The 16,398-nt window shown below is 36.0% G+C and overlaps 1 protein-coding gene across 3 annotated transcripts in view; it reads right to left on the bottom strand.

Annotated features, from left to right (window-relative positions):
- Positions 1-481: 481 nt before the first annotated feature.
- Positions 482-16,398, bottom strand: part of MDM1 (Mdm1 nuclear protein) — a 31,014-nt gene continuing 15,097 nt past the window's right edge. Inside the window, exons 8-15 of one of the 3 annotated variants that reach the window (XM_017675338.3) lie at positions 15,416-15,445; positions 14,914-15,089; positions 13,588-13,887; positions 12,727-12,839; positions 12,525-12,634; positions 4,482-4,731; positions 2,803-2,862; positions 482-1,527 (exon numbers count right to left, since the gene is read on the bottom strand). In XM_017675338.3, the coding sequence (XP_017530827.2) occupies positions 1,415-1,527; positions 2,803-2,862; positions 4,482-4,731; positions 12,525-12,634; positions 12,727-12,839; positions 13,588-13,887; positions 14,914-15,089; positions 15,416-15,445 (1,152 nt within the window). In that variant the 3' untranslated portion in view covers positions 482-1,414. The remainder of the gene's footprint in view (positions 1,528-2,802; positions 2,863-4,481; positions 4,732-12,524; positions 12,635-12,726; positions 12,840-13,587; positions 13,888-14,913; positions 15,090-15,415; positions 15,446-16,398) is intronic. The other 2 variants (XM_037017044.2, XM_017675339.3) reach the window with 2 other exon arrangements.

The following is a 16,398-nucleotide window of genomic DNA, read 5'->3' on the forward strand; positions in this document are numbered from 1 at the left end:
AGTAAGTTCCAAAATTATTTTACAGCTAATATGCCTGAGTACATGTGTATAGAATCCAAGATAATTTGTGTTCTAAAATCCAATTTCACACTAATTTCTAATTTTTGTTTCCAACTTTAATGCCTTGGTAACTTTTTTTTTATCAACAAACTATTTTTAGAAGTCAGTGAGATGTAAGCAAGTATTTATATGCCCTTAGTTCTTTATAACCTCATGATAATGATTAAGATCTATAACAAACTAACTTACTGTGAATCAGTGATTTACAAAAGCACTTCCAACCAAATTAAGCACTTTAAAACAGATGGCCCATTTGTTTTCTAACTAATAGGCATGAATACTGTTTATCTTCAGTACCTTCTACATATGTAGATTTTTATGTAATATTTATGAAATTCATATTTTTTAGAAAGTCAAATTTATCATGATTTGTAAGAATAGAATAAGACAACAGTAAGTGAAGAAGAGAAGTCAGAAAGTTTGTGTGAAATTTTTAAAAATGAGTCTGCCTTGGAAATTCTGTATTTTTCCTGTTTATGAAAAAATATTGTGGACTCAGGTTCCATGCATTTGGGCAGCTGCAGAAGTATAATATTTGACTAATCTATTACGAGTAGACTGTTTCTAGAAGATAATAACTTGTTCCAAATAATAACTTTCTAGAGAAGCCAAATACTTGTAACACTTGAAACAGAACTGAAACCCTTGATCATTTTTTATTTCAAAATGCTAGTTTTAATTCTCTATTATACAAATAGTTTTTCAAAATTCAGACACTATTCAAATATAAGCCAAAGTCCTTATACAAATACACACAAAGATCAAAAATATACAGTCTCTCAGCAAATTGTTACATATATAATAAAAATATATACAGCTAGTATTTTCAGTCTAAAATACAATTAACACTGAAACCACACACAGAAAGTGACCAAAATAAAAAGCAACACATAGCAAAAGTTAAAGAAACAACAAATTCATTTTATGACAGCTACTATTATGAAGATACATATAACCAATCTTTGCAGTAAATATACTTCACACTTAAATCTTAATTTTTATTTCATTTTATTCATCTTTTAGCATGTTTTCTGGATAGGTGAAATCCACAGTTCTACCAGCTATTCCTGGCACCTCGGACAAAAGTTAGAACATGGGAAGAACTATATAATCTATCTCTTTGTACTTAGGGATCAGTGTGAAAAAAATTCTTTAAGTTAAATTTTTTGAATCTGTGTTAAAATTTTGCCAAGTGAACTGAATTGGCTATTGAAAAGTCAAGCAGTTTTTTTTAAGTAGGAAACATCAGAAAACAAAAAATCCAGACACTTGAAGAGCCTTAAAGTAAAGCAATAAAGGAAATTAACACCAGTGGTTCTCTAGACAAAAGCAACTCAACTTGAAGTACATTTAATCATGTTTTGCCCCAGAAATTGTCCTTCCTTTTCTGAGCTCGTGCCAGAGTTTGAAAAGCCTGAAGACTAGAAGCTGCAGAACGTGCAGAAATCTCAGATAATCTGTCCTCATCTGCAATGAAAGAATTATATTTAGTGCAAAAGATATACCTGATAAAATGCTGTTTTCATTAACAGAAAATTAAAAGCATCAAACATTGTAATGTCAGTATTGACCATCAGAAAAAAAATAATCTATTAAAATATAAGATACTAACATTTCAGGACAGTTCACAGTAATTTTCCAAGTTTATCATATTTAAAAACCAAACATTAAATGTTAAATGAGCATTCTGTTTCCTTACTGAAATCCCACAATGTTATTACATAAACTCATGGCCTACGATTTCAGCATTACTTGGAAACATCTAATCATTATACTATCATGTCCTGTTTTAAAGGGCACAGCTGTTTTGAGCAAAAAGTTTTTTTAAGCTTTTTAAAAAACAAAATGTTATACCTTAACATGGTACTTACATCATATTTCTAAAATACTCTAACTTAATGTAGAAATAATGTTTGACTCAACTATACCACCTTCATTATTACTGAAATTCTTCATTCTGAGTAATCAAATCTATTATTAGATTATCTGTAAACACTGTTCATCCATTAAAAAGAAAACAGAACTGGATTCAAAGTGTCCAGATACATGCATTTCAAAACATAACTTGATTTTAATATGTGTGAATTTGTAATACATAAAGTATTAATTCAAATTTACTTTCAAACTCCAAATAACTTGAGAAATTTCATACTTCTTAGAATGAACTAAATTAGTAATTTCTATTTTTCACATCAAGAATTCAAAATTCATCCTTTGCTATTATAAGCAAATGAATTTGTCAAAATGAAAACTACACAAGAGAATAAAAAACATTTTCCCTAATCATGTATTTTTAAGAACTGAAAGTGGACAAGAATATATATATATATATATATATATATATATATATATATATATATATATATATATATATATAGGCATTTGAAAAAAAATGACAGATATAATATTCTGAGCCCTCAGAGCCCCAAATTTCTGAGCTCTCAGTTCTCCAGGGTGGAAAACAGAAAGAGTGCTGACCTCAGGTGAGATGCCAGGCACAATCTCTTAGCATCTACTTGCTCTAGAAAGATTCTTCAAGGCTTTAGTTCCCAGTTTACTCATTTGTAAAATGGGGATAATTTTACCCCATTAGGGTTTCAAGGACCAATGAAATAATATCTGTGGAAGTACTCTGTAAAATATGAAGTGCTAATTGACTGTAAGGTCAATATTATACTATTATAAACTACTACATAATAAAACCTCATACTTTCATCTTGTGTTAGCTGACTACTGAAATACCTTCATCATTAAAGGCTTCATGCTGAAGCAACTGGAAATCGTTCATCCGTGTTTTTCCCACTGAAAAAAGGAAAGCAGAAGAAATCATCCTTTAAAGCCATCCAACAGTGTATCTTATTTACAGTAAACTCTTAGTGAAAGTATGCAGTCAGAAATTTTTGGTTCTTTATCTTTAATAGAAATTACTACCTAAGAGTCATTCATTAATTTACTATGTACTTATTAGCAAATACATAAATAAACAACAGAAAACCTCCTAGAATTCTTTTCAATGGCAATATTGATCTAATTCTAACTTTAAAGAAATATAGTAGGCTTATGTTTAGAGATGATAGACGGCCTACCCACATTTATAAAAATGACAGAAACCCATGATACAAAGAAAATGGGAAACAAGAAAACAGCAGTAAAATTTTAGAAAGTTTTTTCATAAATTGTGAAATTGAAAACAAATGAAAGGGCAGTGAATGTGCTATCATCATACCCAAGCAAGCTGAATCCTCTCCAGCAGAGGTAAACCAAGAAGCAATCAATCTCTTCTCCTAATGGCCCAGGGTTTAGTACCGACTATCACTGACTGTTGGAGTGAAGGTAAGACTGAACCAGGAATCTGGCTGAAAGTCTTTTTTCAAAAAGTCTGCCAGATCTTTCTTTAAATTTACATAGCTGGGTACTTCCCTCTCTCACAAGAGGAATGGAGGTTTTGTCTCTAAGGAAAGTTTATCAGAGCTACTTTGAAGAACACCAGGTTTAAGTAAGGGAAAGAATACCACATTCAATACATGGAGACTATATATATCATTTACCTCGTCAAAGAGATAAAACATGCCATCATGAAATAAGAACAGGATGCTGTATAAAAGGTGTACGCAGTGTTAAAAAAAAATTCTTAAAAATTAAAATAAAGTAAAAATATTTTTTAAACTCAAAAAAAAAGGTAGAAGATAAAAATTAATAACCCTTCAAAATTCAAATAAAAAGAGATGGAAAATAGAGAAGTAAAATAAGAAAATAAGATCATATTCAACAGTTCCAACATCTGAATAATAGGAATGACAGAAAAAGAGAAAATAGAGATGGAAGAGGTTACTGACTAAATAATTCAAGAAAATTTCCCAGAAGAAACTGAGTTTCCAGATTTAAAAGGTTGAATGAGTACTAGCAAAATGAAAAGAGATCCACTTCAAAATTTCAGAGCATCAGATATAAAGAGCCAATCCCAAAAGCTGCCAGAAAAAAAAAGCCACATACAAAAGATAAAAAATAAACAGCATTAAGCTTCTCAACAGTAATAATGGAAGCTAGAAAAGAGCAGAGCACTGCCTAATAAAAGGAAAATAATTTATGACCTTGAACTACATCCAGGCAACACTGGGCAATGTCTGGACATTTTTGGTTGTCACACATGAGGAAGAGGTGCTACTGGAATCTAGGGGGTTGTCTATGTGCATATGGGAAAGAGCTTGAGATACTTGGCACTTACACAAAAGTGAACTGAGGTACGGAACAGTTGAGTGTTTCAAGGATATGATTTTTCCTAGTTAAGAAATAGATTACATTAACTAAAAAATTAAGTAAATAATCTGTTAACCCATATATAGTACATACTTTCAGCCTTTGTAGCTACCAGTATAACATTTTCATTTTAAACAACAGAAGATTAAAACCAAACTAAATACCATTATGCTGGAATTCTGGATCTTTCAGAGAGCCCTGAATTCGACGAGAAGGATGCCAGTAGGACGGAGCACAGGGTAGAGGAGACTGCCCAGGTGTGTTTGTCGGATATTCTGGAATTTTTGAAACTGGAAGCGTTGCCTCAGCAAATTTAGGGATATTGATTTCAAAATCTTCCCTCAAAGGCAGGGGATCAACTGTTTTTATACCAGCAGGTGGAGAAGTCAGAAGGGATATAGCATGACTTTCTTTCTAAATGAAAAGAAAAAAAAGATACATATGTGTGTGTACATATATAAATAAACCAAACATTTAAATGAAAAAGAATATAACCATAAAAGAAGCAGGGGATAATATGCAGAAAATATAGGTAACCTCCAAGTGGGGAATATTTTATAAGCCTAACAACCAATATAGATAAACATATTTAGCTATAAAATACATACATATACACAAACACACACACACACATATATACACACATACATAAAAAAATAAAAATTAAAAATTTGAGGAAAATATACAACTTACATGATTGATAATAAATTATCATTGTTACATAAATACTTCTTTACAAGTAATAGGAAAAAGTAAACCTACTTTAAAAGTAGGAAAGGGGCATGTATAAGCAATTCATAGACACAAATTCCTTCTTAATAGTACTAATTAAGGTACTAATTTTATATTTGCCAAATTATAAAGATTAAAAAAACCAAACTATAATACCCAAACCTGGCAAGGATGTAGAAAAATTGGCACCTCACACAGTATTGGGAAGACAGTCTTTTGGGAGAACTGGAAAAACAGCAAAAGCCTTAAAATTTTGTGTTCTCTGACCACACAGTAACACGTGGGGAGTATTTACAGAAAAAGAGATAATAACAGCATGAATAAAATGTAACTAAAGGATGGATTTCTTTACAGAATTTTTTCAAAATAGAAAAACTAAAAAATAACAATATGCATCTAGTTTAATAAATAGTTTTCAACAATAAGCATCTGATTTAAAAAACTACTGTATAATACAGGTCACATATGTTGGTATTGAAAATTAAAATTATAAATGATATTTAATTATATGGAAGTATGTTCACAATATACTTCTAAGTGAGAAAAACAGATTGTGAAACCTTATCTACAGTGTAATAAGCAAAAATATGCCTAAATAACTCAAATTATACAGATGCCTTTGAATAGTAGGTGTGAAATCATTTATTTTTTTTTAGTTGGTAAGTATTTTCTATGTACCACAAGGATAATGTATCACTATCCTAAAAGTCCTTCTGTAATTTTACTTTTTGGGAGAATGCAAATCAGTAAAATCATATATAGTTTCAAACTTTCCTCATTATTCCTTTTAACTGTTGCCTTTAGTTATTAACTTTATAGTGCAATATTCAAAACATTGCTTTTTGACCTAGGATATCATTTTCTGAGATCAGAGAGCCTACAGTTTCAAAGTGAAGATGGCCTGGGGTCTTATCACACAAACATATTTTTAAATCATAATCTAAGATAAAACCACAGATCTTCTCTCGGTTGCTTTAACTACAAATTTCACTTTGAAAAATTGCTTGACTTTTCTTTTTCAACATATATATACAGAATTTGAGATCTCTGTCAAATTGGCTTTACTATTGCTAAAACGACCTGAATAGAATCTCTAGAATATTTGTAACACATGGGGTTCCTGGGTTTAATTTAACTGACCTCTTGATCTGTTTTTGAGCCAAAAGCCTCCTTATTGGCCTCACTGCTTCCACTCTCCACCGTACAGTCCAGCGAGTAGGCAGAGTGATTTCATCATGTAAATCAGATAATCGCTGTGTTGCTTCAAATTCTCCAAGAGCTTCCTTGTGCATCAGAACAACATGCCCCACTCCTTACCCGGCCTCCCTTTCCAACTTCATCCCTTACCCCATCCTTTCCCTCTGAAGGCTCCAGTCATAAGGGCCTTTTCACTCTCTTTAAAATGCTCACTGATGTACACTTGCACTTACTGTCCTTTCAAACTAGAAAACAGTATCTGGCCCAGATCTCTGCAAGGGCACTTCCTTCATTAGTCAGGTTTTAGCGAAAATGTCACCTCCTCAGAGGTGCCTGTCCTGATGACCCACCTTGGAGGTCATTCACAATTTTATTTCATTTCCAGAACTTACTACTCCCTGGAATTATATTTGCAAAAATTTATCTATTTCTCTCAGTGGAAAAGTAAGCTCCATTAGGGCAGGGATTTGGCCTTGATTACTAACAAATCCCTAGATGCTAGAACAGTGCCTGCCACATACTAAGAACACATTAAATATTTAATTGAGTGAATAAAAATGGAACTCCTACTCCTGACAGTTCTCTCCAAAGACAGCTCCTGCCCAGAGTTCTGCTATTCAGTGCATGACACCCCCATCAAACCTGCTAGACAAGCCAGAAACGGAAAAGTCATTCACGGTCTCTCATCCCCCTTATCCAACCCAGCCTCAAGCCTTGAGCTTGTTCCCATTACACAATTCTTCAGTTTCCTCCACTGCTGTCTATGCCCACCCTCCTTAGTCCAAGCTATCAACATGTCCTCCTAGACTACTGCAATGGCTTTTTAAGGTATCTACAGTTTACTCTTGCCTTCCATGGCAGTCAGAAAGGTCTTTAAAATATTTTAATGGCTTCCCATTGCTCTTGAGATAATGATACAAATTCTCTATATTGTTCTCTTTTGCAGCCTCATATTGTACCTGCTCCCTGTCACACACTATACTTGGCTTTGTTCTTAAAAACCCATAAGATATTGCTATGCTTCTAACCTTTTAGCCTGGTTAACTCTTCCTCTTCCTTTGTATCTCAACTCAATTATGACTTCTTCTAAGAAACAGCCTTGACTTCCAAGAAGCTTGCTGGCCTCTAAGACTAGGTCAATTCCTTCCAGAATATACTATAAACTTCTTTGAAACTCTGATTAGTCCTAACTTTACCATTTTTTTATGTGTGTGATTCTTTGTTTAATATGTATCTCTCTCACCAGACTGTAGGTTCCATAAGATCATGTACAGAACCATGTCTACTTCTGCTCACTATCATTACTGCACGTTTATAATAGACAAGAAACATCTGCTGCATGAATAAATGAAGTGAGCTAACACACAATTGGGTTTTTAATATCATTCATAAAATGTGAAGATAGTACTTGATGATCAAACAAATAGCCTGAAAATCTATTCTGAAGTTTTGTTGAGATGGTGTTGTTTCAGGGTTAAGAAATGTGGGCTCTGTAAAAGAACATACGGGATGTGAACAGTTCCCAGGAATGTGTTGTTTTAGTTTGTCTGATTTTTCTCAAACTATTCAAATTCAGTTAGACAATATCCATCATATTATTGATAAGTTTTCACAAATGTCTAGGGTACCTAACTGGTTTTCTTGGTTTCACTGGATATGGCTGGTAATTATAGGTCTGCTTTTGTTATGTATCTGTATTCCTATTCTGTTAATGTGTGTATGCATTTTAATTAGTATTTTGTTAAACCCTATACATGCTTATGTTACTCTACAAGAAGTTATGTCAAAGAAATAATCAATCTTCCCATGTTTTCTTCCGTCTGCTACTTCTAAAGCTTTTCTTCTTCCTTCCTAATTACAACCCTTTAGTAGAATTCATGCCTCATATCGAAAATTACTGAGAATCATAATTCTTCCAAGTGGTAAAGATACCTCAAGACAAATGCTGGGCATAGAAGCCACAGGGCATAAATCTGCAAAGAAGTAAAAAAGCTAACCTTTTCAAACAATATTGCTTCTCTCTCACTTACCAACTTTACATTTCCCTGTATGGCCCCAGAAGATGACTGGTTAGCCAGAGACGGGTAAGATTCCTCAAGGGAGGAACAACCTAAGACAGGCACAGTCGCAGGGGGGCCATCAGGTGAGAAATTGGGGATCAACAGAGGTGAGGCTTAGAACCTCACCCCCCCCTGTTTTGAGAGAAATCTTCTGCATCCGTGGATGTTTTGTTGCCCTTGTCTAGCTTGGATTAATACTTAGTCTATAGGCACAGACCTGATCATCTACATTTGCCCTCTTACAGCACTAAACTATGTTTTCTACCTTTATCTTGCATCTACCTACCACTTCAGCATTTTATTAAAAAAAATAATAAGGGAGAAATGTGGGATTCACATATAAGTATAAAAATCAAATGAATACTTATATCTGACTTGATTGTCTATACTTCATGATGTGTGATCAAAACCGAAAGTTTCTATGATATGACTGCCCTTGCACTGTTCACCATGTAAGAACTTACTCACTGTGTTAGAACTTGTTCATCATGTAAGAACTTGTTCGTTATGCTTCAGAAGATTGGAGGCTGTTGAGAATTAGGCTTGGGGTTGATTAATGATTGTGCTTTGAGTCCCCTATACAGAATTTTATTGCTGTTAACAACCATTTGATCAATAAATATGAGAGATGCCCTCTCAAAAAAAAAAAAAAAAAAAAAGAAATGTGGGCTCTGAAGACAGACTGCCGGGGGCCAAATTCTACTCCACTATTTGGCAGCTGTGTCACCTCCATTTCATCATCTCCCAGAGTCATTATGGAGACTGAACAACATATATAAAGTACTTACTTAGCACAGGACCTAGAACATAGCAAATGCTCAGCAGTAAAGCTAGCTATTATGATCACCTCCATAAAGTTACCCAAATTGTTGCTGCCCCATAATTTTTCACAATTCAAGGTATGTCATTAAAACAATAGTGAAAAAGATTTCTGGATATTATGATAACATATTCTCCCTTATTCCTGTGGTGAAAAAAGATGGAGAGTGTTATTAATCAAGGGCAAGTGAATAATGGTAATAATTTACTGGGAATTGAATGACTATGGATTTAATTTTACTTTATTAGCTCTTGTAAGAAAGCAAGGGGAAAAATCATTGTGCATATCAAGTTTAATGAGACTATGCCTACCAGCAACCAAGGGGTAGACAAAGAGAAATAACCAAGGCCAGCTCCCTGGCACTGTCCCTGGTAGTGCTGGTGGCAGAAAATCCACATGGAAGGAGTTCCGATTAAACTGCTAAAAAGAAACCTTCTTACTATAAAGGAGTTCATAATTAAAATGTTTCAACTGTATTATGTGCACTATGAGGTAGAAGTTGGCATTAAAATATTAAAGGACAATATTATTCTAATTAATTTAGTAAAATGCATATATTTTTGTCATATTTATAATATAAAATCTGAGTTCATTCTAACTTATTTAATCAATAAATTAATGCCACAATAGATGAAAATAATACATATAAATGCAGATGCAAAAATGGATTAAAGCTATTCATTCCAGACAAGGGTAGTCAGCCCTGTGGGCAAAGCTGAGTTAAAGGCTCACCCCTTCCAGGTGGCAGCCTGGATGGCCTGACAAGGGGTCAGAACAGTCCATGGGGGCAGGAGACTCCTAACATCTGATTTTGATCAATCCTACAACTGTATTCCTACATTTCCTTTCATAAGCCCATGTATATATAAGCAATGAAAAATAGTTTAGGTACTCTACCACTCCAATGGCATTCAACACAACTTAATGGGTACTTGCTATGAGCTGAGCTGTGTTCTAAGTCCTAGGGTTTGGTGGGGGGTACTGATCCCATTTCCCATCTCTGGAACACCTGGAACTCCACTGTGCCCTCTAGAACTCATGCACAGCCTTCAGCAAAATGCCCTTAAAGAACCTCTTCCCTGCATGCTCTTTAACCACAATAGCCACTTACTCCCATGATGGTATGTTAAGCCTTCTCATTACTGGTAACTGCAATCTCTCCATAATCTCAATTTCTGACTACCACCTCCTACCACCACCAATTCCAGCAAGTCCTTAAGTCTGCCAGTCCTTCCACTCATTGATCCTGTCATCTTTGCACTGTAGCTTACCTTCTCAAATCCTAGTTTCCCTCTCTGACCAACTCGACTTCTATGCCGGTCATTATAAGCACTTCCCTGCATACACCTTAACTCCCTGACCCCCTCTCACTTTGCCTTACTCCCTTGACAAAACATGAACCTTAGTTAAATCCAGCTGTCCACCAATCCTGCAACTCTGCAGCCAGATGTGGCTGGAGAAAAACACATGACCCATCCTGACAGGTCTTACATCAAACTTGTGACCACTAACCTCAAACGGGCCCTTAAGGTTGCCCTACACTAGCTTACATTTCCCTCACCCACTCACTCTCCTACCCTCTGAAACCACTATTTCATGCCTCCTTATCTTTACTCAAACCAACGTTTTCTTGCCCAGCTCATTCTCAGCATGGATCGCTCTTCTTATACTACCAAGAAGCCATCGGAAGAGACTCTGCCAAGGCTCCTGCCACATCTTCCTCTATTTCATTGGCAGCACCCACTCCATTCCTCTGCTCCCCTTCATGGGAAAATCTCCCGAGCTGATTCCCTGGCGGCTGTCCCCAGGCCCTCCTCCCCTTCCTCTGGAACTCACTTGCACCCAGGCTTTTGTCCCACCCCACGACCAAAACTGCCCGTTGTCCGGGCTACCGATAACCTCCCGGCTGCTGAATCCAGTCATCAATCCTCTTCCCTTACTGACCCATCAGCAGCACTGCACACCCCGTTCTTGACACTTTCAGGATACAACAGTCTCCTGTTTTCCACCACCTCACTGACTGTTCATCATCAATCTCTTTGCTGGTTACTCCTCAGCTTCCCAGTATCAAAAACCTGGGGCTTGGACCTGTCCTCACCCATTCTCTTCTAGCTATAGCCGCTCCCTTAAGGAGCTCCTCCAGGCTCAACACCTTCCATACCTGTACCACCTACATGACCTACAGCTGCAGCCCAACCACTCTACACTCCACACTCACAAAGTCCTCTCCACTCAACATGTCTACTCGTATATCTAATAAGCTTCTCATACTGAAAGAGCCTAAAACAGAACTCTCACTTTTCCAACAAATCTTTCCCTCACTCTGTTGTCCCTGTCTCAATTAAATGGCAACTCCATCCTTATGACTCAGGCCAAAAATTCTGAGTCATCCTTAATTCTCTTTTTTCTCACACCCCATATCTTTTTCATCAGCAAATATTTTCAGCTACATTTCCAATGTGTATCCAGAATTGCATTTCATTACATGACCTCCACTGCTACTGCTATGATCCGAACAACCATTATTTCTTGCCTGGATACTGTATTTCACTCCAGCCTAGTTTCATGCCTCTGCTCCTGCATCCTACTGTCTATTCCCAACATAGTACCTCGAGTGACCTTGGTAAAACCTCTGCCCCTCCAAAGGCTTCCCATTCTGCTCAGAATAAAATTCAAAGTCTTTGCTATGACCTAGACACAACCTAGCTCGCAATTATGCACCTGCACCCATTGCCCATACTGTTCTCCCTCTCTTGCTCTCTGCTCCAGCCACACTGACGTTTCGGCTGGTCTTCAGCATTAGGTATCCCCTCACCTCGGGGACTTTGCACTTGTTTTTGCCTAGAATGCTTTCTCGAAATACATATGGGTCAGTCCCTCATGAACTTCAGGTTCTGCTCAAATGCCACTCTCTCAGTGAGAACTTCCTTCGTTACTTCCTATTCACCTCCCTGCTTTATTTTTCTCCTGAGTACTTATCACTATCTGTTTTACCTTGTTATCCTATTTATTGCTTCTTTCCTCCACTAGGATATAAGTTCAATGAGGGCCCAAATCTTTGCCTGTTTCTTTCACTGCTATATCTCCAGTGCTAAGACAGTACCTGGAACATAGTTGGAATACAATTGCCACATAGAGGTGCTTGATGAACAGTATTTTTCTTCTCTCTTCCTGTCGAGTCATTGACAAGATTTGAAAATTTATCAGCAGAAATACAATGCTACTACCAGAAAAAACAATTCAATATATCTGCCTTACTAAAAGTAGGGTCATAGCACCCTCTCCATATATGACACACAGAATCTTCTAAAATCTAAACCTATCATCCATTCATTCATGTGGCTAAAATAATCACTTCCTGAAGAGATGATTTTTTTTCCCCAAATATAAATATTTACCTTCCTAAGATCATTCTTCACAGTTCCTAAGCTATCCTGACAGGATGCTCTTTTCCTCTGTTCTGGGATTGACGGCTTCACTTTAGATGGAGACACTAACACAGCGCCACCTGGAGAACGTAGAGGTGACAAGTTTCAGTTAAACTAAATAATCATGTAGACAAGCAGGAGACATTAAGACTGTCCAGTGTTTGCTTATTACCAACAGCTGGAGTGGTGAGATCATGATGAGTCCGTTGGATTCCACCCAGTTCTCTCAGCTTCGGAGTAGGAAGCCTGCCTCCTTTTCCTGAAGATACAGAAGAAGAATCCGACCTGTAAATTAGACCAATCTTTCATGAGGCATTTCCTCCAAAAAATATGATTGAAAACACTTTGCCATCACTGTGCAATAATTAAATATAGAACTTATAAGGCCATTGTGTTTTGGAAAAAAAGAATAAATCCACATGCAGTTAGAAGTGACCAAATGCTGGAAAGGAGGGAAGATCACTGCAAGTCAGCCACAGCTTAGGAGAGCTTTCTTCCACTAAATCAGCACCTAAGTTTCACATTAGCTGCAAAACTCAGGAATGAATGATAAGGTGTGGACAGAAAGCACAACTACCAATGGTAGAGAACCACTTCCCAAAGCATGTTGCATATAAATCAACAGGAATTAGGTAGTTGCAGAAATCACTTATTTGAACACAAAACATTATCTTTTCTTCCGTTTTTGGTATAACCATCTAATACTAAAAAATACCAGCTATTTTCCTCAAACCATGAAGAAAGTCATCCTTCCAGACACATTTACAAACTAAGCAAATCATAATTCTCAGGACACAAATGAAAATAACTCTAACTCCTTGCTCCCTAAGTAGCTCAGTGTTCAAGTGTTTAATTACCAAACACTGGTGACTCAAATATAAACCATAAAGAAATGCCTACTTCATGACATTAAAGTAAAATCTGCTCTTTATTAGTCATAAACCAATAGTGTAAACCACTATTCTTAGTGACAAAATACACATTCATAACATACAATACTGCCCCTATGCACTGATTAATTTAAAACTCTCACCCTTCTTTAATCTTGTCTGCCTTAGACTTCTCCTGTACTTCCAGCTTCTCTAGCTCTTCTGTATAAACCTGCTTGTCCCTCTCCCTTCCCTCCTCCTCCTCCTCTCCTGGCTGTTTCTCCACGTCTTCATTGGTGTTCTCCACGTCCCAAGCCAGACGCCTTCTAACAGGTGTGGGGGGTGCATCTGACACGCCCAGTTTCTCCGTGGTACTCTTCCGGGGCTGCTCTTCCAAGATAGGCCTTTGGTCCTCTTGTTTTGTAGGAGGACATTTGTGCAAAGTTTTATGGCTTGTAGGATCTCTGCATACCAAGATAAGTTTTAAAGTTGAGTAGTTTGAAGATTTCTAGTTATACTAGAGTAAGTTCATCATTCTGTAGTTAACAACTATGTTTCCCACAGATATTACCTCCCCAGATACTGAAGAAAGAAATCTTGCTAGGAGTTCATTCGACAGTATAATAAAGTTGCAGTTGGGAGTTCATATCAAAATATTCCAAAATAAAATATATTTATCTCCTCTCACTCCTATCTTCACACATACACACCTGCACCACTGCTAACAAAAATCATCGTATCTCTTAAGCCAGCAATTTTACACATAAACAGGAACCCACATGGTCTGAACTATTCAATTACTCCATTAGGGTTTATATACAAAATCAAGTATACTTGTGGATTAAGGAAGCTGATTTAAATTTTACACTTTAGGCAAGTTAATCTTTTCAAGATACTGTTAAAGACCAGGTTTTGTGATGAATTTTTTAAATCAGATGTCACATAATTAGTATTTATAGTTCATTTGATATACAGTATGACTACACTAATATACTATAACAACTAAAAATTATTTGCTATAAATCAATGTGTTATTTCTCTTATAAAAACTTAAATCATGATCACTTTAAAACCCAAAACAGCAGAGAATTCTCCCATAGAATCAGGGTCTAATTTCCATATTAACCACAAAATCCATTAAAGAATGATAATGGGTATGTACTAACAGCTTATTTCTTAAGTTCTTGTTGTTGTCTTTCTTCCTTTTCTACATGTTCTATAGTTATGTCTATTCTACTTTAAGTGCTAACAGGGAATATTATAAAACTCCATCTTCTAGATTTATATTATGTATTAGTTATACACAATATAAAACAAGTATGTACAGCCTTACTTTTCACAGAGATTAAATAGAAATAAAGCATAATAAATGGCTGACATATCTCCATTTGACTAGAAGATAATTTTGAGTAGTCATGACATTTTCCTTTAATTCCATGTTCTGCATAAGCTACAACATACTTTCTCACCACCCACAAAGAGCGTCTCACCCAGCAAGATCTAGAGCTCTAATGTTGCTACTAATGGTTCCTTCCGAGCTTGTGGTAGAGGAGACATCCCAACAGCAGTTATTATCAGACAGAATCTGATTCAGGTGGTCCCGAGAAAAATGTGTTCCCTGAACTCGTTTCCTATAAAACTCAGCCTTCTCTCGGAGTTCTTTAACCTACAGGAGAGTTCAGACACCAAATATTACTGAAAATCCTCCTTTGAAATATCACCAAGGAGCATATCAAAGACATTGCACAAAGACAGCCAAAGACCAAGGAGAGAGGAGGCAAAAATAGCCACATACTTTCATCAGACTATTGTGCATTTTAAAGCAGAAATTAAAACAGTCAAGCTAAAGCAAATGCAGTTATTTTATTTCAGGCTAGCAGGCAGGGAGAAATGTGTAGCAGCTAAGAAAAATACACCTACTTCTTATTTCAACTGAAATATCACAAGTACTCTATGCGTATTACAGGTTTTAAAAACTCAAAAGCAACCAACCTCCGCATACCACATGGCATTTAGAGAACCCTAGGGGAGGAATACAGAAACATACTTAATGACAGGTTAATGCCATATTGAATACTAATGGGAATCAATGAAATATCTTATTATTCTTCCTTCTAAATATACACCAAACTTGAAAGTCAATATTTCAATATTTTTTTAGTATTTTTGGTAAGATGTAATTCAGTAGCCAAGATTATCTTAAAAACCAGTTATATTCCTACATGGCTGAGATGCTATCAGTGACAGGTAACCTAATTACTATTCCTATTTCCCCATCTCTGGAAGACATGTGACATGTCAGAGAGCCCTAGCCCACCCAACCTTTACTTCTGTGCTTTATATACAGCTGCTGCTACTACAGAAACCCTCACTGAGAGAGTTTAGAGGCTTCCCCTCCAAATTCCTCAACATTCCCTTGGCATCAGGAACGCCTCAACTTTTTAAAACTGTGTATATAATTTAAAAGAATATCCCACAAAATAACAATTACAATATATCCAACAAAATGAGAATATAAAAAAATGTTCTGATGAACTATACGATTTGAATTTCCTAATATGCAAATAACATATTATCTTATGAAAAGGAGCCTTTATTTTCTTTGAAAACGTTTCATTTTATACTTCATACTGCCACCTGCTGGCTTCCCTAACTACAATTCCACAATGTTAAAAAAATTAAGTTGTAATTTAAAATGCAGTTTAAAATTATCTTTACTATGCTTGAAAACCTCCATAATTTTTCCTATCATAAAGACAGAATATTAACATTAAAAGGACATTCAGATACTTCTGCTAAAACTGCTTTTCTTTCACTTAAAGGCAAATAAGCAAATAATGAAAGTTGGCATCGCAAAAGCAGTTGGAGAAACATCCTCAGCTCCTAAAGGAGATGTTACTGAATGCAAAGGGATGAAAATGCTACAACTGTAAGGAATTGGGCCAAGCAAAGGACACCACCTGCCGTGGTGGCCT

This window comes from Manis javanica, chromosome 10 (assembly GCF_040802235.1).
Source record: "Manis javanica isolate MJ-LG chromosome 10, MJ_LKY, whole genome shotgun sequence".
In the NCBI taxonomy this organism is placed as follows: Eukaryota; Metazoa; Chordata; class Mammalia; order Pholidota; family Manidae; genus Manis; species Manis javanica.